The 26,608-nt window shown below is 40.2% G+C and overlaps 1 protein-coding gene across 6 annotated transcripts in view; it reads left to right on the forward strand.

Annotated features, from left to right (window-relative positions):
- USP46 (ubiquitin specific peptidase 46) overlaps nt 1-20,892 on the forward strand; it is a 35,462-nt gene extending 14,570 nt beyond the window's left edge. For 5 of the 6 annotated variants that reach the window (XM_077815641.1, XM_077815642.1, XM_077815644.1 and 2 more), the window contains 7 exons: nt 267-480; nt 1,780-2,009; nt 7,014-7,090; nt 12,184-12,267; nt 12,927-13,124; nt 14,632-14,710; nt 16,091-20,892. In XM_077815641.1, the coding sequence (XP_077671767.1) occupies nt 267-480; nt 1,780-2,009; nt 7,014-7,090; nt 12,184-12,267; nt 12,927-13,124; nt 14,632-14,710; nt 16,091-16,192 (984 nt within the window). In that variant the 3' untranslated portion in view covers nt 16,193-20,892. The remainder of the gene's footprint in view (nt 1-266; nt 481-1,779; nt 2,010-7,013; nt 7,091-12,183; nt 12,268-12,926; nt 13,125-14,631; nt 14,711-16,090) is intronic. The other variant, XM_077815645.1, reaches the window with a different exon arrangement.
- Nucleotides 20,893-26,608: the final 5,716 nt, after the last annotated feature.

Here is a 26,608-nt window from a genome sequence, read left to right on the forward strand (position 1 = left end):
TCTCATTGCAATGAATACCATCTAACCGATGCCCTACATTTGGAGCTTTTATGGTCAGTCCTAGCGAGTTAAGAATTTTTAATATTTATAGTTTGTTTTTGCTGCATGACAACCAGTAAATGGTATTGAACCTATATTCAGGCAACAGCTGCATGGTAATTGGTGGGGTATTCTACTGGGGATGCAGATTGCGGAAGCTGGATGAAGTGATTAGTTTATATTACCTTGCATAGGGATTCAGGGCATTTTTGCTTTTACATTGGCAGTTTGGGAACACCTGCTACTGTAACTCTGTGCTGCAGGCATTGTATTTTTGCCGGCCATTTCGGGAGAATGTGTTGGCATACAAGGCCCAGCAGAAAAAGAAGGAAAACCTCTTGACATGCCTGGCAGACCTTTTCCACAGTATTGCTACTCAGAAGAAAAAAGTTGGAGTGATTCCACCAAAGAAGTTCATTTCAAGGTTACGAAAGGAGAACGGTGAGTGCAAACTCTGATTCTTTTCAGAGACTCATGTAATGCCTAGCAGTGTGGTCAAATTAATCAATCAGGTTAGATTTGTAATAAGCTTTTAATTCTCTGTTTCCTAAATATTAATTATTTAGTGTATACATGTACGTGTGTGTGTGTCTGTAATGTTGTAGTTGGCAATAACCATACTAGGATTTGCAATTAAGGGCCAAATCTTCCATGGGTGCACAGCTGCCCTACTGATATTTCCACTGCACGGAGGGGCAGGCTGTAGAAAGCCAGCAACAGACAGTTGGGTATGGATGAGGGGCTCTGCACATTGCAGAGGAGTGCTCTGCAGTGGCTTTCTATACAGTACGATGGAGATGGATATTTTGGGCAGCTGGAAGAATGAATGTGCTGTGACCAGTAGGTTTGTGGATAGTACAGATCCACTAGCCCAAAACATCCTGGGGTTCCGTATGTGCACGCATGCAGTGAGCTGCATCTGCTGCTCCTCCCATTCCCAGAAATAGTGACTTCACAGGAGAAACAGTGCCCACTCCTTCTGGGGAGATTCCCTTCTAAGTGGGGTCAAGGGCACCAGAGGCAGAGGCAGTCCTGGTAACATAGCTTCATTCTGCACGGTCGCCATATCAGTGGGTGTGGCCCAAGAGCCAATGCAAAGGGTCTACACACAGATAGCCCTGTGCCTCTGAAGGAACGCCCTGGGAAGGGATTCACATGTATCTAGGCTGGAGGGGGTTGTAGGAGATAAAAATACATATATTTGGGGAACAGAAGTTCCTGCTTCTTCAACAGAGAGCTGGATGGGGCAAACCAAGCTGCTGATGGAAAAATTCAAAGGAAATTCTGAAATAGGAACATCTCATATGACATCACCACAGAGATGCCTCCCATGAGTTTCCTTCTGGTTTGTGACTGGGCATGTGAGCGCACCATCTGGCCCATGATTTATTGAGCTTTATTGACAGAAACAAAGATTCAGGAAATGTTTTTAGGAGCAATGCACTCACCAAATTACTGTGGGAAAACAATATCTCTTTGAAAAAGCCCCCCCCATCTTTCAGACTCTCCCACCCTCAATCCTCACCCATGTTTGTTATCACCCCAATTAAGCACGTTCCTAACATAGAGCACGAACTCAGTGGGATTACTCACAAGTTTAAATTAGGCACGTTTGTAAGTACACTCCTGAATTGGGGCTTGTAATTGTATTTGGGAGCAAAACCTGAATGTCAGTATATCCTTTCCTGCACGGAGCAAAGGGACTTTAGAAAGAGACAATTCTGCCTCTCTCCTTTGCAGATCTCTTTGACAACTACATGCAGCAAGATGCACATGAATTTTTAAATTACTTGCTAAACACCATTGCAGACATCCTGCAGGAGGAGAAGAAGCAGGAAAAGCAAAATGGGAAACTAAAAAATGGCATCATGAATGAAGCTGAAGAGAACAATAAACAAGAACTCACCTGGGTGCATGAGATTTTTCAGGGAACACTGACTAACGAAACTAGATGTTTGAACTGTGAAACCGTAAGCATTGGGGTGGTTGATATTTTTACACGCTAATAGATCGATAGATATGTATAAATATGTGAATCTGTTCTGCCACCTGAGAAATGTGGATATTCCTGTATAATTTCACTTCTTGGACTGAGTATATTGTTTTCCAAAAATACATTTTTGTAAACATGACTAACCTGTCCCAAACTTTGCAGTTATTATATATAGTTAGACACCTCATTAACTAATCTTACACCCTCTTCATTCAAGCCATCGTATTTATAAACAGTTAGGTATATATAGAGGCTGCTGCAACTGTGGACAGTGAATTTGCCTCATTATTCCATGAGTTAGGGATAACTGCATAACTCACAAGTGGCAAAGTTAAGATCAAATAGTGCTAATGCATCCCTAAGAATGTCATTAATGGTCAAAGTATTTGCTAATAACACACTGTACATTATCAGGCTTTTTTTCAGTATTTTAAAAGGATGTCAACTTGAAAACTAGTCAGTTTGAAAAATGAGTAAAATAGTTCCACCTAATATACCTGAGAGTGAGTTCCCTGCCAATTTTTGTAGTTTTTCAATCACACTTTCCTATTTAAAAAATGTTTTGCTCTCCCTTGTTGCTGTGTGAAAGACCCATGCAAACAACAGGGAAACTGGCTATTCTGGGAGAACAGTGGAAATTGATATAAAGTGCTGTCAAATGCATAGAGGACCAGATTCAGCTGCCCCTGTTCATGTGGAGTAGCACTGTACTCCTCAGAAAGTCTCCTTGAACTAAATAAGACTACTTGCAGAGTAACAATATCAGAATCTTGCACAAAGTGAAGAAACAATGGGAAAAACTGAAAAACAGTGTTTTGCTCTAATGTATTTAAGTTATAATAACCCTAGTAACAATAGGTTTCAGAGTAACAGCCGTGTTAGTCTGTATTCGCAAAAAGAAATGGAGTACTTGTGGCACCTTAGAGACTAACCAATTTATTTGAGCATGAGCTTTCGTGAGCTATAGCTCACTTCATCAGATGCATACTGTGGAAACTGCAGCAGACTTTATATATACACAGAGAATATGAAACAATACCTCCTCCCACCCCACTGTCCTGCTGGTAATAGCTTATCTAAAGTAATCGTCAGGTTAAAAAAAATACCAAAGGCTGGTTTTTAAATTGACAATGTCCCTTTAAACTTTTGAGATGAAATCCTAAATTTATATTCAGTGTTTACTCAGGGAAATTCCCACTTAAGCCAGGATTTTGCCCTAACTAGCTGAGCAGAACTACAAAATACCCTATTTGTAAAATCTTACAGTGGGTCAGGCCACTGAGAGAAATTTGGGGCCCTGGAACATCATGTTCACTGGGGTCCCACTCACTCCCATTTCATTTTATTTACACAGATGTTACAGATGTTTTGAAGGGCCCTCTGAGCTTGGGATCCTGGTACAATTTTCCCCCTTTCCCTCATTCCTGTTGTCAGCCCTGCAGTTGGTCCAAGATTTGGTGGAAAAATTAACTTCCGAGGATTCCTATTGTTGTTATAGGAAGGTTGATCCTATAGCTTCCTGTGACTACAGGAAAAATATATTCATACACTTTTCTAGTTTGATTATGTATTTTTTTTATTTATTTACTGTCTCATACTTTTTGGAAAGCAATAGAATGGATTAAAAGATGTGGTACAAGTATACAATCTACATAGAGTTATTCAGATACAGGCAGTCTTATTCTTACTTATGAATGCAGATTGAATCCACTTTTCCAGTTAATTTTAGTACAGTATATATCACTCTGCTTCCAGATCAACAGGCTTTTTCCTCCCAGGCTCTCTAATCGTTTGAAACTGCACCCATTGAAACCAATGGCAAAATTCCCAGTGACTTCAGTGGTAACAGAATCAAGCCAAAAGACTGGGTATCTACGTGAATTTTTAAAATTTCATAAGCCAGACAGACTTTAGTTGGCTCTTAGTTTCAGCAGCAGAGACAAAATGTTCTCTAAAGTTTTGTTCCTCTGTTTTTTTTAATTCTAGCTGTGTGTTTACACTAGAGACAATTGTTAAAGTCCTGTTGTTTCCTGTCATTTTGCATGGAGTTGGTCACAGAGGGGATTTTTGTTTGAAGAGTTGCTGTTAGTTTTATTTGGACATATTTTATGGCTACCCACATCTTTGAGAATATTAAAATTCATCCCAAAACATGTTCCCATGGGTTCAGGGGTTGGTGGTTACTTTAAAGATGGACCCAGACCAGAACATTAATTCCAGAACCCCTTGAATTTTGGGGATCTGAATCCAAGCTCAGATCCAAATATCTGATATAGATCCACAGCAGAATACAGGATCCAACCCTCTCCACCTTTGGAGAAGTCTGGATCCAGATCTAGATTTGAACTTTGCTTCTCAGTCCCATCTCAAGTTATTCTAATGAGATGCAGACACACGTGATATTAGTAACAGTTTAAAGTATTCAATCAGCGTGTACTACTTTTTTTTTTTTTTTTAAATAAACAGGATTTGATTTTCATGAAGATGCCCAAAATCAGTTCATGTGGCAATGTTGCTTCAAACTCAGTGTTTTTCAGAGCTGCCGAATACATGGCTGCATTTCTGGATTTTGAAGTTTTCCCTCAGCCACCAGCCTAAACCTCTTGTACTTATAATGAAATAAGAGGCTAACACATGAATATTGGAGACCAGTTGAAAAGAGCATATTTTAAATCTTAAACATGTGATATGTATTTATATACTGAAGAACCTCTGTGGTTGCTGATCTGTGATGAATCAAAGGCCGGGGGGTCTTTTTCTTATTTGCAATAAACTTAGATCCTAGGAAGATTTATTCATGTCTGTCATTCTCAAGACTCTTCTAAGGCATAGTCTGTGTTGATTGGTGATGGGTCCCAATTAAAACCTAAGACCTGATCATTCCTGAATTTTGGAGAAGTCTGGATCCAAATCCAGATTTCTCAGCTGGCAATTCTAAAATAGGCTAAACTAAAACCATGGCCCTAAACACCTCCCACTCCAACAATTGCCCCAAATTTGAATCCTGTAATTGACTGAAATTCTTTAAGGTGGCCTATAAAGGACCTGAGCAGAGCAGGGCAGAGAACAGAAATTCCATTTTGCAGAGCATTGTGAGATTTCAATTTTTGTTTTCATTTGGCTTGGAGTGAAACCTGAACATGTAAAATTATGCATGAAAGAAAATGACAGGGGAAAAATTGTTTGAGCTCGATCAAAAATGTTAGCGCAATTACAGGATTCATTTCAATTTTAATGTCACTGTATGGTATAATGCAAAATTAAAAAAATTCAAAACAAAGTTGTTTTAAAGGAAAAATTTAAAATTTTCATTAAAAATATTGAAATTAAATGGGACATTTCAATATTATTAGAACTCCCTCCCTCCCCCTTTTTTTTGTCTGAAATAAAATTTTGATGAAATAGGCATGATTTTGCAAAGCATTTCACTTTCTATGGAACTGCATTTCCTGAGGGAAAACTATTCTATTGAATTTTTTCCAACCAGATCTAGCTGCAAGACTAAAGATAAAAAAATAGCAACTAGAAATTTGGTACAAACATGCTATGCTTACCTCTGTGATTGTCCCTGAAGATGAAAGAACACAAAATCACATGGTATCCATTTTGGTGAACACAATATTTCTCCATGCATGCCCATTCTTGATTTATACCAACCACTGCACTTTCATTTCAGTCCTGTCCACAGGAGGTGAATATAATTATGTAGATCTTTAGCTGTGTGCATATAATGCAGTATATTATATGTAAAAGATGCAAGTAAGCTCTGGTACAATGTACACTTAAAAAATTTAAAACCAGCTAAAGTCATTTCATATTGTTTTAAAATTCATCGCAGAACAATATGTATAAATTATAGGAGCATCTCAAGGGGAAAGAGGTGAAACACTTAGGGCTGGTCTACACTACACAGTTAGGTCCACGTAAGGCAGCTTATTTCGACCTAATTATGTCAGTGTCTACACTACAGCCTTGCTGCCGCCAATGTAAGTGCCCTACTACACCGACATCATAACTCCACTGCCACAAGAGGCATAAGGCTTATGTCAGTGTAGTGAAATCAACACAATGTCTGCCCTTACATCGGCTGCCCCCCTTACATCTGTCCCCCTTACATCGGCTGCCTTGTCAATTTCACAGCAGGAAAGCCCCAGGTGGCTTCCCTCAGCTCCCTCTAGGGAAGGGCGGGGAGGGCACCAGAAGTCCCAGGCAGCTTCCCCCATGCTCTGTGCAGGGAATGGGGGGGGCGGGAGGGGAGCCTAGTGGGAGCCTGTGGGGCTGGCCTCTCCGCCCCGACACTGCCCCTCTTAGGTTGGTGAAAGCGCTCCTGGTGAGCATGCACACCACTGACCCAAGGTGGCATAGGCACTGACTTCTACTGGCGCCAGTGGGTGCTCAGGGGAGGAGGCGGAGGAAGAGGTGAGGCAGGGTGGGGCAGGGAGCTTAGCTGTCGGTAGGTGCAGAGCACCCACTAATTTTTTTTTCCTGTGGGTGCTCCAGCCCCGGAGCCTATGCAAGGAGGGTAGCGTAGACATGCACCACTGCAGTAATTACTAATATAGGTCAACTTAGGTTTGTCGTGTAGACATACCCTTATTCTTTATATTTACATCAGTTATTTTTCCTTGCACGAGCATCTGAAAACCACAAATGAACTAAAATTTGGCTGCTCCAAATATATGGTGGTGAAAAGCCATGCCATTTTAAGGACTAGAGATAGATGGTCACTTGGTCCTGGTCAGTGAGTTGGGATAAGTGCCAGAAACTGAACTGAAATCGTGTGAAAGGTGGATTAATGGACTTGCTGACCGACATGGGGAATCTATTTATACAAAGCCAGAAATCTGTCTGGAAAATATTAAAATTAGTTATTTTGTACAATTTGTATTTGTAGTGATTGATTAAAGTGGAAAATTTGTGTATGGGATGCAGGTGCATTTAGACATGTGTTTATCTTTTACATATGTATTTTTTCCTACAGGTTAGTAGCAAAGATGAGGATTTTCTTGACCTCTCTGTTGACGTGGAGCAGAACACATCTATTACGCACTGTCTAAGGTAAATGAATGGAAGATTCATAAATGTATCTGTTTGGGAAACATTTTTACCACTCTCCTAAATCATGTTTTCTTTCTGATTCTCTAAGACCAGTAAAGATTGAAAGTAAAAGTTCTAGGAATATCCCTGAGTGATGACATGCAAGACAAACTGTTCAGTGTTAACTGAGCTTTTGCTGAGCAAAAGGAAAAGGGAATAATTTGGATGTTCATGCTGCAATGGAACCTTTAATAAGAAATTTACTTTAAATTCATTGTGTGTGGGGGGTGAGGGGGGGAGAGAGAGAGAATAGTTCCCTATTGGGGTAAAAAATTGATCATCCTGTTCACTTGGAAGAGTTGCTGCTGAATACCCGTTTGCTTCTGTGGGATTTAATTATGTGTTTAACTTTAAGCCCATGCTCAAGTGCTTTAGGACTTATGTCCTAAACATACTAAAAGTTAAGCATATGCTTTGCTTAATTGGTCCCAGAGACCTTAGAAACAAGGCGTTTTAAAAATCTAATTTTCTGCTTTGTAAATTGCAATCTGCTACTCTGCTTGTAATCCTAAAATTGTAGAGGGAAAGGAATCTTGACTTTTATTGCAAGTTCCAATTGTGTAGGGAAGCTGCAGTGCACCAGAAACCGACAATTTTTTAACCATTATTCCTGAAAGATTTTTAAAAAAATACCATTTCCAGGTTCACATGGACTGACTGCACTGGATGGATTTAAAATATCATGAGTCCTGGCACCAACTACAATAGATAGGTATCTATGTTCAAAACAATGTTATTTTAATTAAATAATATCAGAAGGCCAAAATAGTCTTTCAGGGTCTAAAGTTACTTAGAAGTTTTAAAAATACATTTCAAATGAAGTCGAAGTGTCGGAGAGACCTCCTTACATAGTATACCACACCTAAAAACACACCGAAAGAGCAGCAACTAGGATATAAACAGATTCCTGAATTAGATGCAAGTGAACCATTCCGCAGAGTATTGGAGATGGGGGATTGTTATTGCATTTTGGAATGTTACTTATGCTTTGCTTTGCTCAGTAACTACCATTTCATTTCAAAACTCGGGATTCTGGAGAATTCTCCCTTTCAGTTTCAGGCCAGTTTATTTTAGGGTTTTGTACTGATGCTCATCAACATAATATGTCTGCACCAGTGGAGCTAGTTTGTGACGGTAAAGGACTTTGCCTTGGAAAACAGGATGTCTTTTTTTCTATTCTTTTAGAGCAGTGTTCTTGACCACTGGTAATCACATTGGTATTGGTACTTCAGTCTTTTGTCACTGATACTTTAGGCTCCTGACCATCGTCACTGGTTGGGGCCCAAATGTGCCACCATTGATCATCTCTCCTTCAGCTGTATGCTTTCAAATAGAAGGGTATACAAAGACTGTAAATAGGAGGCAGGCGGCACTGACTTTTGCAGCCAAAATCTGGAAAACCTGTCAGGAACTGCTGTTCTAGAAAACTATCTAATACCTGTATGTGAAAGTACCCTAAACTATACTTCTAAGTGCCTGCCTGTGAGATTTAAACAAAAAATTGTATCACAATCAACCATATGTAAAAAACAAATTGCACGAATAAGTTATACTAGATATTCTAAACAGCTTAATATTTTATCTAACCTCTTGGTTGTTAAACTCATAAGAAATATATTGTTTAAAAGGACCCCTCGTCTTCCAGGCTACATAGTTCTTCAATAAAGGGTACAGTCTGGAACTGAGAGCCTTCCTAATGCTGTGATTTGAATCTGTTCAATCCATTCCTTTCCTTCTACACTTTGCCAGTATCGCATGTCTTTCAGCTAGAACAGAAGTTAGAAAGTTTAGTAGCCCTTCTGGACAACCACCCATACGCATACAGTAGTTTACAGTACTGACATAACTAAAACCCCAGCAGTGTATGTATAACAGCCACATGCTTTTAAGTAGCCTTTCCATCCTCCATTGCAGGAACACAATAGGATGAAAATACTCCAAATCTTTGAGAAGGTGGCTACAGATAGTTATCTACAAAACACACAAGGCAGAGAACCCACAGTTGTTATCCTTTGTGATGGCCTTTTAGAAGGACCACAACTCCCTCCTTGGAAGAAAGAGAAACCCTATTTTAATTAAACATTTGTAAAGCTAGAACACGGGCCTTACATAGCTGCATTATTATACTGTTACGTGTCAGAGAGGTAGCCGTGTTAGTCTGGATCTGTAAAAGCATCAAAGAGTCCCGTGGCACCTTATAGACTAACAGACGTATTGGAGCATAAGCTTTCATGGGTGAATACCCACTTCATCAGATGCATGTACATGCATCCGGCAAAGTGGGTATTTACCCACATGCATCCGACAAAGTGGGTATTCACCCACGAAAGCTTATGCTCCAAAACGTCTGTTAGTCTATAAGGTGCCACAGGACTCTTTGATGCTTTTATTATACTGTGTCACTCATGATAAAATGGACAAACGCCTCTGGCAGCCTTTTTCAGCAGGGAACTTCAAATTATGTTACTAAATTTCACTGCCTGTTTTCTGTAACAATAACTGCTTTTTCTGCATCTTCATGATGTAGATACTGTAATGTTGAAAAGAGGAACAAGTAAATAGAAATTGTTCAGTATTTCAATAAAACGTATTTCTTCACCACTGCAGATGAAACTTTTCTAGTTATTTCTGTCTTTGGTCAGATGAAAAGGTCTTTATGTGTTTAAGTGCTCCAAAAAATACATGCCTCCAGCATAGTCTTTCTCTCCTGAGTATAAGGTCTGGCAAAGAGCAGGAGAGGAATTCATCTAACAACAAAATGAATTATGTATCAATTATTTTTATTTCCATTCCAAGTTATAAAGGCCAGTTGACTCAGTCAATTTGATCCCAACTTTCAACTCCAATCTCTTTGTTATAATTTTTTTATCCCATTAAAAGATATTATTTGTATTGGTTACATGACTAAATAACACCAACACACTTTCTATTTTAGAAGGCACTTCTCTGACTGTTGGATAAATCTTGCAGAGAAACTTGTAGGTTTTTTTTTTAAAATTATCCAGATGGGGCTAATCCGGAAATAGTTTGGAGTGGGGAGTGTGCATGTGTAGGTATCTAAAAATTCCCCTCTGCTCCCTATGAAAAACCACACAAAGAGAATTCAAAGTCTTTTTTGGTTCAGTCACATGAGGGAGAATTAGGAGTGTCTTAAGTGCTGCATCTGTTGGGAATACCTTACCCAGTCCTGGAGCTCTTTAATCCTGGGGGAATTCTGCACTACTGTGCACATACAGAATTCATGTCCCCTGCAGATTTCTTAGCTTCCCCACAGAAAAATGACTTTCTGATGGGGAAGCAATGGAAAGCCGCAAGAGCGGTCACATATCCCTCCCCAGCAGTGCAGGTGCATTGTTTCGGGCACCCGTAGCAGCCAGCAGAGAGGTAAATCAAGCGGAGGCTGGGGATGCCCTGGCTGGTGGCTCCTACCATGCACCAGGCTCAGCTGCTAGTCCCAGATTGGCTGGAGGTGTCAGAGGACAGGACTTTCTCTTCCCCTGCAAGGAGCAGCCTGGCTGGGTCAGACCCACCCCTAGAAACCTCCCCGGCTGCAGGAAGTTCCGCTCCCCCTTCCTGCCCCCATCTCTCCTCGTCCGCAGGGAGAGGGGTCACTCTATGGGGAGTTGCTCCCCCATCCACCCAACCCCCGCACCAACCACCTGCATTGGAACCTTCCTGCACCCAGACCTCCCCACTGAGTCCCACCCCCCTACATCTGGACCCCCAGAGCCAGACTACCATCCATTGAGCCCCCAACCCCGATGAGCCCCCCACCACACTGAGCCCCACTCTCCCAGATAGCCCCCGCCAAACTCCATCCCCCCACACCCATCCCCTCGCCCTGCTGAGACACCTTCACCTGGACCCCCTTGCAGAGTTGCTGCTGCAGCTGGAACCCCCACAACAAACTCCTGTGCAGCCAGATGCCCCCGCACTCGGACCCCCCACTGAGCTGCTCAGACCCAGATTGCCCCACACAGTACCTTTTTGAGCCCACACTTGGATCCCCCCCCCCCCAGACTAAGCCCCTCCCCACTTAGATCCTGCCTGCCCACACATGGTGCACCTCGGTCAGGCCCAGCCCTTGTGCTGTGTCAGGGTCCTTGTCCGTGTCCCAGGGTTGGGGGGAGAGGCAGAGGTTGATCTCCCACCTTGCACAGTCAGAGGCCTCTGCTCCCCATTGCCATGCTGTAGCCTCCACATTTATTTATTGACAAATAAAATTTGTGCACAGAATTTTTATGTTTTTTGGCAGGGAATTCCCTCAGGAGTACCTCATGCACACACATCTGGCATGAACTTCAGTGTGAGTTACATGTATGGGATGGAAGCATGCATGTTGAATAAGGTTGAAAAGTCTCGTTTGGTGAAGTAATTGCCAGAGGAAGCAAGTAGCAGCACAAAACTCTTTGTACTCACAAAGAAAAATAATTCTTAACATTCCACCAGCAAAGCACTTCAACACATGCTCAAGTTTAAGCACCAGCAGTCACACTGAAGTCAATGGGACTACTCAGGTATTTAAATACGGTTTAAGTGCTTTGCTGGGTCAGGGCCTTTCTAAGTATAAGCTGTGATGTAAATAGCATGTTTTAGAAATTGGATGAAACTCCTATTGATTTCGGTGGGACCAGTGTTTCACCCATTGTGTCTTACTGGCTTTTCAGCTCATCAGTCCAAGTGTGATATTGGAGGAAGTTTCAAGAAACGTTAAGAACTTTCCACAGTATGCATCCGATGAAGTGAGCTGTAGCTCACGAAAGCTTATGCTCACACTTTACATAAGCTATTACCAGCAGGAGAGTGGGGTGGGGGGAGAGAAAACCTTTTGTAGTGATAATCACCCATTTTTTCATGGTTTGTGTGTATAAAAACGTCTTCTGTACTTTCCACAGTATGCATCCGATGAAGTGAGCTGTAGCTTACGAAAGCTTATGCTCAAATAAATTGGTTAGTCTCTAAGGTGCCACAAGTCCTCCTTTTCTTTTTGCAAATACAGACTAACATGGCTGTTACTCTGAAACCTAAGAACTGATAGTTATATTTATTTACAGAGACTTCAGCAACACAGAAACATTATGTAGTGAACAGAAATACTACTGTGAAACTTGCTGCAGTAAACAAGAGGCACAGAAAAGGTGGGTAAAGAATAGTGCAGTTCAATCCCTGTTCAGGTAAACTGAGCTCTTAGGATACATCTACCCTGCGATAAAAGACCTGCAGCATGGACACAGCTGCCCTGGGTCAGCTGACTTGGGCTCATGGGGCTATAAAATTGCAATGTAGCCATTCGGGCTTGGTCTGGAGCCTGGGCTCTGAGATCCCACAAGGGCGGAGGGTCTGAGGCTCTCTGGGGCATGGGTTGTTTTTTTTAATCATAGCGTAGACCTATTTTTAGTAGAAATTTAAATGACTGCTGAAGTGTAGCTTCACTCAGTGCGTTACTGATACATTAAACTACAGTCCAGTCCTCCAACTTCTGTGTTTGTACAACCTTCCCAGTCTCCTGCCTGTGATATCCCTGTTGCTGCAGTGAACCTCCCTCTGAACTTGTTTGCAGCTTCTTGGCCTCTGGTGGCTGCAACCCTCTCCCACACACGTACCCTCCGTATGGACCTTGAAACCTAAAGGTGGCACAACAGCTGCTTCATACATCTCTTAGGTCTCCAGTTACTGCTGATAGAATACCTCTGTTTACAAAGTGCATTTCTAATGTGCAGGCCTAGGATTGCAAGAAAAGAATGACACTGACCTGAGCAGCACTTCCTAATATACACCCTTATTAATGATTTCACAGGATGAGAGTAAAAAAGCTGCCAATGATCCTTGCATTGCACCTCAAGAGATTCAAGTACATGGAGCAGTTACACAGGTACACCAAACTCTCTTACCGTGTGGTGTTTCCTCTGGAGCTGCGTCTCTTCAACACATCCAGCGACGCTGTCAACTTGGATCGCATGTATGACTTGGTGGCTGTTGTCGTTCACTGTGGCAGGTAAAGTGCATTCAGGTGTATTTAACCTGTTATTAGACCAGTGGTATTGCCAATTCGGAACACTCAAAAATCATCTGTCAGGCTTCAACATCTATTGAGATTGGTTTAAAAATCGTAAGATTTTAAAAATGCATTTTGGGTTCTTTTGTCTTTGGAGCTTTTTACCCAGGCTCCTCAGCCAGCCCGCCCACCTGGTGAGGAGTTTACAAACTACTGCAGAGGCAGGGCTCCCCGGGAGCCAGGAAGGCAACTTGTTTGGGAAACACCAAAAAGGTTCCTCGGAACATTTCATTGTTTCCAAAACAAGATTTAACAAAATTTCAATTCTGCAAAAAAATTTCAACATTTTGACTTTTCGCCCTAATTTAAGACAACACAATTTCCGAAAACCTCAAATTCTTCATGGATGTCAAATTCCGTTTCCTGACCACCTCTGCTTGAAACTGGTATCATAGGACTACAGAAATGAGACATGGAAAAGGATCAATCAAGCTGTCTAATTCAGCTATCTTCCAATGCATGTATATCTAGAATGCTGACTCTGGGCCTGATCTTGCAACCAATTTGAACAAACAGACCGTTACTACTGTGCAAAGTCACACTGAAGTCAATGGGATAGCATATGAAAGCCAGGGTCTGCCTGTGCCAAGTTGTTTACATAGTTGAGACCAACTTTAGATTACCTAAAATTGGATTATGATGAAATACTTAGGACAAAAAAATATATAATTATAGGCCAGCCCAGACTCATAGCAGTACTATTCTGCATTGCCATATGAAATACCTATATCTCACTCAGATTTTTGTAAGCTGGTGTAAATCCAAGTAATTTAAACTGAGTTACTCTGTTTATATACCAGTGTGACGAAGATTAGAATCTGGCCCTCTGTGTCTTACTTCCGTTGGGCTGGAAGTATGTGGAGACAGCGTATTCAGCCTCTAGCAGGAGGCAGTGGTTGTATTTTTTTTTTTTTTCTGTACTATCTGGTGATTGCTTCAGCTGGCTGATTTTAAGGACTGGTAATGATTGGTTAGAATGAAGAATCGTAGCTATAATAGGAGTTCTTGGATATGAGGGATTGTCAAGCATAGAAAAAACTGGAAGAATTTTTAAAGCTCAAAAAGAATGTGAACAATTGTTCTCCCCACCCGGAAGAAGATACATAATTGCATTTCCATGTTTAATATCAGCCTGTTTTCTCCCTACTTAAATTCCATTGAGCAATTTTGAAAATGTCATCGTTTATGTCTGCCACCAACTAATTGTCAGTTACTTTTTAGTTAGATTTATAAACTACCATAATGCAAATAATGAGAGGGCATTCAGTTTTCAGTTGACCACCCATTTTAGATAACCCAGTATAAGAGAAAGAAGAATGCACATGTCTACTTAACACTGCAAGCTTGCTTACGAGGGACTTCAGTGGAAATATAATATCTATTTAACATATGACTTATCAAAACCAGCCCATTTATATCTGATTTTTTTAATTACTTTTTTTTCTAGTGGACCTAATCGTGGGCATTATATTACCATTGTGAAAAGTCACGGATTTTGGCTTTTGTTTGATGATGACATTGTAGAGGTCAGTATGCTGATGATCATGAGAAGATTATTGGTGTGTAAGTTCCCATGTCCATTTGGTGTGGCTTACCATTCAGAGATCATCAGCTTTTGGTAGTGACTTGATTTCCCTCTTCCCTTTTCCCCCAATTTAAGAAAAGATAAACAAGCCAAGCTCTTTCAGTCTCCTCTCATCAGCTAGGCCCTTCAGTCCCCTGATCATCCTAATAGCCCTTCTCTGCACCTGTTCCAGTTTGAATTAATCTTTCTTGAACATGGCTTATCAGACCTGTGCACAGTATTCCAAATGAGGTCTGACCAGTGCCTTGTACAATGGCATTAATACTTCTTTATCTCTATTGGAAATGCCTCCCCTGATGCATCCTAGGATCATATTTACTTTTTTCACAGCTGCATCACATTGGTGGCTAATAGTTATCCAGTGATTGACCTACACACCCAGTTCTCTCTCGTCCTCTGTCACTTCCAACTGATGAATCTCTGGCTTGTAGCAGAAATTCTTATTATTAGGCCCTAATTGTGTGACTTTGCTCTTTGTACTATTGAATTTTATCCCTTTTGTTATTCCAATCTTCAAGGTCATCCAGATCTTCCTGTACAATGTTCAGATACTCCTTTGTGTCGATGGTGCCTCACAACTCCATTAGTAACCTCCCCCCAGTCTGAAAGTTCACCTTTCAGCACAACCTATTGTCTATAAATCAGAGCAGAATCTGGCCTACAGTTGGTGCAGATGCCTTCTGCTCATAGTGCAGTAGTGTCTCAAGCAGACACTAAAAATTGCTGCAGTATGTTGCCAAGACTAGGGGCTGATTCTGATCTCACACTAGTGTAAGTCAGGAGTAAATTCATTGCAGTTATAGCAGGATAAAACTGGTGCGAGATCAGAATCAGACCAGTTGTTCGGAAGGAGAGAGCATGGTACTTCTTAAATATAAGGGTAGCAGAATCTGTCCCCAAAGACACAGTGATGAGGAAAATAAAAGGAGGGGAGTAGAGGACCCCTAGAGGAAGGCAAAAGTTAAGTGCAGTATCGCTATTTTAGCACCGTTCTGCCATTACATTTCTAGAAAACTAAATCACATCTTACCTGTGTTTGCTATTATGTAACAGAGAAAAGATTCTCTCCATTTACCTGTGGCAAATCCTGCTTGGATTACTCAGAGAAGTAGTCCCATTGACTTCAATGAGTGAAGCAAGCAGGATTTGGCTCCTAAACTATTAAACTGCCTATTCACTTCTTGAATCACTAACAAAAGTTGCTAATCATTACCCTGAGGCAAATAACTACATACGTGTTTTCGCATTTTTATATTCATTTAATCCAAGCTTAATTTTTTTTCTTAGCAAACATTTTAAACAACTCTGTTTGTTTTTGCAGAAAATAGATGCTCAAGCTATTGAAGAATTCTATGGTCTGACCTCTGATATATCAAAAAATTCAGAATCTGGTTATATTTTATTCTATCAGTCAAGAGAGTGACTTGGAGAACTGTGAAATGTTGCAAGTGGAGAAAACTGATCAGCACTGTCAACTGACTTTTACACAGAGCACATCCTGAATAGTTGAACAATGATATGTCTTCTCTTCTACTAAATGGTTTCTGTGTTCTTGACTATAACCCTTCATTTCTGACATGCAGCACTTTGGTTTTTTAGTATGACTCAGAATGAATTGCAGTCAGCTCTTAGTAAAATTTATATGGACTAACATTTACAGATAATAGGATTTGGGGTCATCTGTGAAATCCAGCTGAGCTAGAATAGTATTTTCTATGGAAGTGTGCATTACATTTAGGACAAATTGTTTAAACTTTCTAAATAGCTTTGGGATATCTCTTTATGAAGCATTCCTTTAAATATGTACTAATATGTATTGTTATCCGTTTTAGGTGTAGAAAAAAATCTATTTTATATCCATTGGAATTGTGGTTTCATCGGGGATTTTGTCACATGTTACTCTCCACCACTAGAAAGCCATTCTTACCAAATCCTTTGAGCTTTGGGTTATTAAAAACTTTAAATGGGTAACTTCAAGACTACAGTTCACATAAGGAGATTTAAATCACTTTGGAGCAAGATGATACAATGTGTCCAGTCTTCCTGTTTATCCTGATGAGAAAGCACAGATAAGCTGAGCTGGTCATTTTGATTCTAAAAGCTACAGAGGCACTGAGGGTTTTGTGGGGAAAAGTGGAGGGAGAGGTTCCTCATATGAGGTCCTTTTCTAAGGAGTGATCGTGTGTTTCTGCCAAAAAGAACAGAATGTGTGTGTATGCTTATTGAGTTTGCAGATATTCCAATATTGTGCATACAAAACATCTCCTTCATCAGGGCGAGCATTACATAGTCTAGTTAAGTAATGTTATTGATACAAGAACTATCACTGGGCTCAATCCCACAATGTGCTGAGCACCCACAGCTCCAAATGACATCAGTGGCAATGGTAGGTACTTGGCACCTAGGACAAGGCCCATTGCTTATCAAGGTAGAACACTTGTTATGTAATAATCCATAGTTTACATCTGCAGTGATGTGTTGACCATGCTCAGCATCAGTAGTCATGTTTGTCAACATCTCAATCACTGTGATATCAGAAAGGTTAAAAAGTACATGGTTCTAGAGATATCAAAAGGCAAAATGTGACTTGTTTTAATTTTCAAAGTTGGTTGGCAACTGGTCATGTTTTGGCTAATAAATTGCTATACAAGGAATACTGGAAATACTTGGCAAAGAAGGAGGGTAGGAGGAAGTATCAATAGGGCATGAGAAGGGATTGATAGTGTGAGAGTAATTTTCTGTCTGACAGCTGACTTGGTGGATTTGACAATAATATTTCACCATTTAGTGTATGGACTTTAAGGATCAAATCTTGATCTTGCTGAAGACAATTGGTAAAACTACTGTTATCTTCAATAGAATCAGGATTTGGCCCTATTAGGGGGAGAGGAGAGAAAGAGAGGGGGAGGAATTCTAGAAAGAAGCATTATCATCTCACAATATTTACTGTTACGTGTTTTTAACTTTGTATATTTATTAGAAAGTGTCACTTTCAGTACTTTTTTAGAAGTCCAACTGTAGTTTTGTCACTGAGCCTTTTATTTCAACAAATATTGTTTAAAACCAATGTTGAATCTGATAGCTCCGTTTCTCCTGGGAGAGCTGGGGGGATGGGGGACGACTTACTTGTGTTACAATCTACTGTGAAAGTGAACTTGTTTTTGTTACATTTTAGTGAGCATGCAATGTTAGCCTCTGGTATAACATGGTTTGAAATTTATTTGGAATTATCGGTGACCATTTTGAAACCTAAGGAGTATAGCACTTTACCTTGGAAGAAAAACAAAACCGGATTTTTCATCTTCAAAGATTTGTGAATTTATCATGCTATTGTATTGATCCAACAGATCAGACACAGGATCTAATCCTACAACTCTTCTTATGCGAGTAGTCCAAGTGTTTCCAATGGAATCATTCACATGAGTAAAGGTTGGAGGATTGGAGTCCAAACAAGTGCACTTTTTTCTTTTACTCACAGTGGGATGGAAGTTTCACCATTGAGGACTATGATGTTTCTTAATTTTAGACTGGCTTAATAAGAGGTTTCAACAATCTCTGAAGTCCATTGACTTTAATGGAGCCTGGATCAGGCCCTAAATTCAGTAAAATCACTTGTTTTCTTTATTGGAATATTTCTGAACATTCACATCTTTCCATTTAATAAATGTGGCCATCTTTTCCCTGGCAAGTGAGACGGTGTTCTGGTTGTGAATAAATGCACTTTTTAGATCAAAGTTAACCAAGGTCAGACAAACATTCTGTACTTTGCAATTTGCTGCCATACATTTTTAGGATGTGTGAGAAACTTTACAACAAAACAAAACAGCAATGTATAACTTGAGTGTTCGGAACTGATGTTTGTATAAAGAACAATTGTACATAAAGAGATTATTTTAAAATGAGTCGGATTCTAGGAAATGGTTTTTATGTTATTAAGGTTTGGGTATTGCAGCAATAGTTAAACACTAACATCTGAGATTCAGCATATGCACATTTTTGTTTTTCCCAGGCTGGAAGACAAGACTTTACGTTGGATAATAAATTCAGATAATTACAATTTATTCCTTGACAGTACAATTATTATGGCAGGCTTTTTTCATACTTTATGGGTTAAAAAAAATGCCCATCAACATTTCTGTGATACATTAGGGGGACCCAGAGGAGTTATATGAAAGTGCTGCAGGGTTGTTAAATCAGAGGGTTTTGCTAACTCAAGAAAAGGTTTACAGTAATGATGTAACACAAGTAGAAAATCAATGGCGGAATTTCAACTTAGGAAAAATCATGGAAAGACTACAAAGTACATATGTCAACATGAACTATATTTTAGCACCAGTTAAATTACTGTGTATTTGTTTTGTCTGTCAATCAAAAAAATTGCAATCGTGATGCAGTCCTAATTGTCAGTTCAGACTCCATCCACCACCCTGTCTCCAAGCCAGCAAAACTCTTAACCATGTGCTCAACCTTAACATCTGAGTTGCCCCATTGAAGTCCATAAAGCTATACACTTGGTTAAAGTTAAGCACATTTGTAAGTGCTTTGCTGGATTGGGGCTCAGCGCTTGCAGGATGATGTAAATTTATTTTACCTGGATTTTTAATATATGCATGGTACATTTTTCAGACATTTTATATGCTTATATTTTTTACTTCCAGTGCATCATGAAAAGAATGGAGAAAATCTGGGACAATCAAGACTTTTCTAGCCAGCAATTTTCGAAAAAAATTGTAGCAGATCATCTGTGCTCCTGTATAATGTGATCTTTAGTTTATTGAGCTCTAACTGGATTAGTCCCAAGAACAATTTAAGTTCATTACTTGTTTTGTGTGCCATTGCATGAGATGTATTTTCTGTGTAACATTGTTACTTGTTCATCTCCACAATTTATTACATGTCCTTACTGATAGAAAAGAACATTTTTACTCTCTGTTGGTATTCCGCTAAACTCAAGGAACTGTTACTGTGCACTGTGTAAATTAGGTATCGTGGAGGATAAGCTCAGACCCAAATTTTATGCATCACAGAACAAGCTGTCAGCATATTATACATTTTCTATTTTTGGAACATAGTAGATGGGGACAAAAGAAGGGATCGGTGAGGAAGAAGGATCAATGAAAGCAGAATATCTAGTTGAAAATAAGATGTGCACAACCACCCCAATACTCATCCAATTTCAATAGGGTACAGATGTGGTTCAATAAACTAACATTTTAACGTCTGACTCCCTTAGCACTTAAAATTAAAAAGCAGCAGATGTTTCCTATGCATTGAATTTAACAAAGACATTAAGGGCTTGTCTATGCTGCTGCACTGCAGTGCTGCCGACAGGGGTGTTAATTGTAGAGTGCACCAAAATGTTACAGTCTAACCGCCCTGTGTGGATGCTGTAGGTGCAAACTAAAAGGCTAGTTTGCATTAATGTAGTCCTGTTTGAAAGACGACTTACGTTTATGCAAACTCGGTACCTTTTAGTTTGCACCAGCAGTGTCCACAAGGATCAGTTGATTGCATCAAAATGCTTTGCTTTTACAATACATATCCCCACAGACCATCCTGTGGTGCAGTGTAGCCGTAGCATAAGACTTGAATGAAGATGTAACTGGAATTTATGCAAGGTTACAATGGATTCTAGCGTTTTATTACACATGGCTTTTATCTTCAAACTGTTCATTTCATATACATTTGCACCCCTATGTGTTATGATATTGTGCACCGGGGCCTTGATCCTGAGTGGTGCTGACCACTTGCAACTTCCAGCGACTCTGCACCACTCGGCAACAGGTCCTTAATGTTTTGTTTCTTGTTTTCTGTTTTGTGGCCAACGAGTTTGAGCACTATCTTTTACAATTTAATGTGTATTAGAATTTTAGGGGATTCTTTATACCTATTTTACTCTAGTACCTTTTATCAGTGTTGTTTTAATTTATTTGTCTTCTATTTCTCAGTAACTGTACTATTTACTGTATTTCTATAATTATTTGTGTAGCTAATATTGCTTAGCCTTATGTTTTAATTATGTACTTTGATTTTTTAAATTGATCCAAGCACTTTAAGCAATAATGTTAATCTTGTGAAATTTCAATCAGTTTAACACTTTGCCTCTAAAATAAAGTTTTCAGAACAAACACACACAAAAACCTATCTGGAGAATTGTCTATGGAATATTGTATACAAAAAGACAAGGTGGGTGAGGTAATATCTGTTATTGGACCAACTGCTGTTGGGGAGGTCAGGTCTACACTACGGCAGGGATCGGCTCTCTGAGATTGATCCACCCAAGGTCAATTTAGCAGGTCTAATAAAGACCCGCCAAATTGACTGCAGATTGCTCTCCATTTGACCCCTGTACTCTACCCCCGACGAGAAGAGCAAGGTAAGTCGACGGGAGATTTTCTCCTGTTGACCCCCTGCGGTAACTTGACGTAAGTCACGTAGCTGGAGTTGTGTAGTGTAGGTTGACTTACTGCGGTAGTGTAGGTTTCAGAGTAGCAGCCGTGTTAGTCTGTATTTGCAAAAAGAAAAGGAGTACTTGTGGCACCTTAGAGACTAACCAATTTATTTGAGCATAAGCTTTCGTGAGCTACAGCTCACTTCATCGGTAGTGTAGACATAGCTTTAGAAAGACAAGCTTTTGAGCCACACAGATCTCTTCTTCAGGTCTGGGAAAGGTACTCTCAGCATCACAGCAAAATGCAAAGTGGAAAAGATTGTTTAGGATAAGTAGTGAGCACATATTGTGAGGGAGCATTCAAGGTAGAGTGGCCCGCTAACCTCTCCGCAGTCACAGGACAAAAAGAGGTAAGTGGTAGGTTACAAATTATTGTAATAAACCAAAATCCACTGTCTGGTTCAATCCATATTTCTTAGTAACTAGCAGAGTAACAAATTTTAGGTCCGAGGCTCATCTTTAGAATGTGTTGTGCAAGTTTCCTTTGAGTAAGAGGACTGAGAGATCAGATATAGAGTGATCGCTTTGTGAAAAGTGTTCACCCACAGGTGACAGGAAAACGATAAAAAAAAACAACCTGTGTGAGTTCATTCGAGAGCATAGCGATTGTCTAATTTCACCCACATAGTTGTTGTTGGGGCATTTAGTGCACCAGCAGAGTACACCACATGTGACAGGCATGTAGGACCCATGGATCTTGAAAGGTGTGTTGTGGGGAGTGGTGATCAGTGTAGCAGTGGAGATACGTCTGCAGCTTTTGCATCTGTTGTTCTGGCAGGATCTGGTGCTGCTTGGAGTTGGTGTGTCCTGGGTCAGCTGTGTAGCTCAAAAGTTTGTCTTTCTCACCAATAGAAATTGGTCCAATAAAAGATATTCCTCACCCAACTGGTCTCTCTAATCGCCTGGGCTGAACACAGCTACAAGTACACTGCATATTGTATACAAAGAGATTTAAGTTTTTGACATATGGCTTAGCATGGTTTGCTTAGCCAATCAAAAACTGATTTCATGTCTAAAATCTAAATGAATAATACATACAGTAGAAATCACATATGTGGTTGTAGCATCTACATGAAAAATTGTATTTGTCATACACATTTGACAGCTACTTCCACCCACTGGTCCATCTGGGAATATAAATGACCACCACATAAAAAATACACCTGCTACAGAAACGTTTCCTTCTTTTCTCCAAATGAAGGATTACCTCTCCCCTTTGCCACCACCCCCCCATTACACTGGTTCCTGTACTCCCCTTATCAATGAGTCATACCTGTAAGCCCCCCTTCCTCCATGCCATAACTTCCAAGCACTTCACAATCTTTAATGTACTCAAGCTGCGATTATCCCTGGCCCTTATGTTGGGGGGAGAATAAGTCACTTTGCTCCCTCCTTCCCACCCGCTGTGCCCATATAAAGGAAAGAGCGAACTGGGTAGGGTAAGTCTTGTAAACACCTTACATTTCTTTCTAGGTCAGTGCCCATGGCATCTCTGGGTTATTGTAACATGCCCCTACCAAGCTTGTCAAGAAAGCTCCTCTTGTATGGGCGTGCACTTATTGTATATACCAGTGCTGAGAATAACCTCGTCACCATTTTAGACAGTCCTCTTTGTGGTCAGAAAAAAGACCAGGCTATTTCTCAATTGCAAAAGCTTTAAGTAAATTCTTCATGTGATGTTTTTTCTTCACAATTTAAGATAGTAGTCAATAGCTAAATGATGCTTAGAAAGCTTTGACAAAACAGGCTTTTAATATCCTTCCCGTTAACAAGAGGTACTTCAAAGGAATTATTTGAACTTGGCTACAGGACCCAGTTAGATAAACATATTCCTTTTGCATATAAGGTCAGGTAATACCTATTAGAAGGTGTTCACCCTCCTGGTATGGCCATCTGGGCTAATCTTGAGTCTTTTTACAAGTTAGTGATTCTTTTCCCCCAGGAGGTTTGCTTGCTGGCTTTGCCTGAGTGCTTAGACATGAGACCAAACTTGACTCCCTTTATTAACGGTCTTAGTTACTATAATTCTTTAATCATTCCACTTCATTGGACTAGCAGGGCTTAGATGATCACACAATGTAAAATAAATTAACATCCGTGGGCCAATCACAACTGTCAATTTAATAGCCTAACACTTCTTTCCAGCTGAAGGATTCTTGGAGGTGGCAGCTCCTGCACATGTAATAATGTTAAAAAGAGAGTAAGTGATTTATCTATGATAACTTAGCAAGTCTGGGGCAGGACCTGGAACTCAGGGCTCTCACGGCAAACTCCTACCCCAACTAAGACCTTTACTCTAACCACTAGGCAATGCGTCCTATGTATTCCATTAGAGGACTCCCAAGAGGTAGAAGCAAGTTTTTTAGGAAGTTACCTGCAGTCCTCCAATGAACAACTTGTCAGCCACAATAAAGAATTTAGAGGTACTTTCAAAATTCCTGAGTTCAGTGCCCTGTCAACACTACAACTTTGTAACGGTTCGCTCTAAATATGGTTTGTATTCACACACCATATAGTTTATTAGTATTCGCCTAGTAATTGGTGACGGCTTCTCTTCCCCAACAGTGCATCAGTATGAGGTCTGCATATTGTAGGCCCAAGTGATTTTTCTCATGGAGTCACTCTTTCAGCTCTGGTGGCTTTTATTAGAGAATTCTGACCAATGGAAATTACATAACTCGAACATGCCTTGTTAACTGACCTTGAGAGTTCAGCCACTGTATGTATACAGAGGAAGAAGGGAGGTAGGACAAGGGTATCGTTGAAGGCTATAGAATGGTATGTATATGCTGCTCCTACTCCAAAATCATTCACTTAGGTGGAGCGTGAGGAAAATGAGTTTAAAATGTTGGAAACTTCTAGTCAAATCTGAAGTGGTGAACATGAGCATTACTATGTGTTACACTATAAAGACAAAACTAAAAAATGTTAACAATGGAAATATACCAAACTTAGAGTGTACAGTAGAAAACTGTACACTCTGGGGCATTGAACATGCTTGTGATATTTTAGGATTAATTATAAAATTCAGCATCTCAAACTTAAAGAGAAATAATACTTTTCAGAATTAACTATTTCAAGGATGTGGAAGGTTTAGTTATTATAATCAAGATGAATCCTTAATGGAGATACACAACAAGAGATAATTTCCCTCATGAGACTATTTACTGCTGCTTCAAAGACTGATCTTGCTTCAATTCTTTATGTTTCATAATTGTTGTCTTTATTATATTTTCCACAAAAGGGAAGTATTAATTTGGGAATGATCCAGACTGGTCAGAGACAAGAAAGTAGCAGGGATGAAACCGTGTTATTTACTTCTGGGGTTTGCCTTTCTTTTAAAAAGAAAAGTACCCGTAAGTTATTACAATACTTTTGATGTACTATAGCTTTCTTATTGACTAATTTATAAATGGAGTATGAAGTATTAAAGTACTACCATGTAGTCATGATCCACTTTAAAAATAGTATGGTGAGACCTCATGTGTGGGTATATCATCTATAGACCATACATAACCCAAACATGGCCTACTCGATAGAGCACTAGACTGGGACTCAGGTCACGCAGGTTCTATTTCTGGCTCTTTGCTGGGTGATCATGGGCAAGTCACTTTACCTCTCTGTGCCTTCTCAAGAAAGCACTTTGAAATCTACTGATAAAAAGTGCTATATAAGAGCTAGGTATTTTTAGGAGGATGATGTGACCCAGGCACCTCTTGATGTCAAAAGGTACAGGGGGTATATAGGGTTTTACAGGGATCCCTGGGTCGGATAGCTGCATAATGGTTCATTGAAGGGTGACATGTGAGGTCTCTATTGAGGGCAGGTAGCCTACTGATTGTCACAATCATGGCAAAAACCTATATATGGATAATATTGAAGGAGTTATTGTGATGGGTTCAGTCACAGAGACGCCCCCGAGACTGTCACTCGATGAGCTGGGATACCACTGAGAGCAGCCCTCCTGCCAGAACAGGCTCCCCTCCACTCCTGTCTTACTGAGTTAGACACTCCAGTCAGCTCCAGCACAGATCAAGAGGTTGGGCCATGCCTCTCTGCAGTTCACTGAAACTGAGATTCACTCAGCCCAGTGGCTTCTCAGTTAACAGGGACTGTTCCAGCACCCAGTGTTCAGCCTTTCTATGAGCCTGAACCCCAAATAAATCCGTTTTACTCTGTGTAAAGCGTATATGGGGTAAATTCATAAATTGTCCACCCTCTATAACACTGATAGAGAGCTATGCACAGCTGTTTGCTCCCCCAGGTATCAATCACTTACTCTGAGTTTATTAATAAACAAAAGTGATTTTATTAAGTATAAAAAGTAGGTTTTAAGTGATTTCAGGTAATAACAGACAGAACAAAGTAAGTCACCAAGCAAAATAAAGCAAAAAACATGCAAGTCTAAGTCTAATACATTAAGAAACTGATTACCGGTACTCTCTCACCCTCAGAGATGTTCCAATAAACTAGTTTCACAGACTAGACTCCTTCCTAATCTGGGCCCAATCCTTTCCCATGGTACAGTCCTTGTTAGTTCCAGCAGCCATCTCAGGTGATAAGCAGGGGTTTTCTCATGACTGGCAGCCCCCTTTGTTCTGCTCCACCCCCTTTTATAGCTTTGGCACAAGGCGGGAATCTTTTGTCTCTCTGGTCCCCATCCCTCCTTCTAAAATGGAAAAGTATCAGATTTAAGACCGATTTCATTATTAGGTGACATGGTCACATGTCACTGTAAGACCTCTAGTCTCCATTCCCCATGGGGTGGCCCACCTGTACACAGGAAGGCTTTCAAGTATCTAAGGCCATTTAGAACTGATTGTTTCTGGAGCACCCTTAATGGCCTCCATTTAATATGTTTACATCAGTGATACAATTTTATATCTTATTCTCCCAACTCCAGATATAGAAATACATGTAAACAAATAGAATGAACACACTTAGTAGATTACAAGCTTTCTAATGACAACCATACAAGGGGTATTCAGCGTAAAGCATATTCCAGTTGTCATATTCATAAGCGTATTTCCATAAAGCATATGGAGTGCAATATCACAGTTATGTATCTATTCTGCGAATTATGCTCTTAAGTCTTGAATTTAGGCCGGTCACCAGAAGGTGACATACCTCAGAGATGTTCCTTTCAGGCAGGCGGTAACTGACACCGATCTCCCAGTCTGGCCATTTGTGTATTGTCCACCTCATGCTGTATGCCTATTTGCACACTGGGCCAGGAACAAATTGAGAGATGGCAAAATCTAAGAGAGAGGAAATCTACAAGCCAAAGCAAAGGGGGGAAGGGTGTCCTGTTTATGAATAAAGATGAAGCATTGGTCCGATGTATATGGAATGCAAAGACACACATTGAATCCTTCACCTAGGCGACTA

This window comes from Eretmochelys imbricata, chromosome 4 (genome assembly GCF_965152235.1).
Source record: "Eretmochelys imbricata isolate rEreImb1 chromosome 4, rEreImb1.hap1, whole genome shotgun sequence".
Lineage (NCBI taxonomy): Eukaryota > Metazoa > Chordata > Testudines > Cheloniidae > Eretmochelys > Eretmochelys imbricata.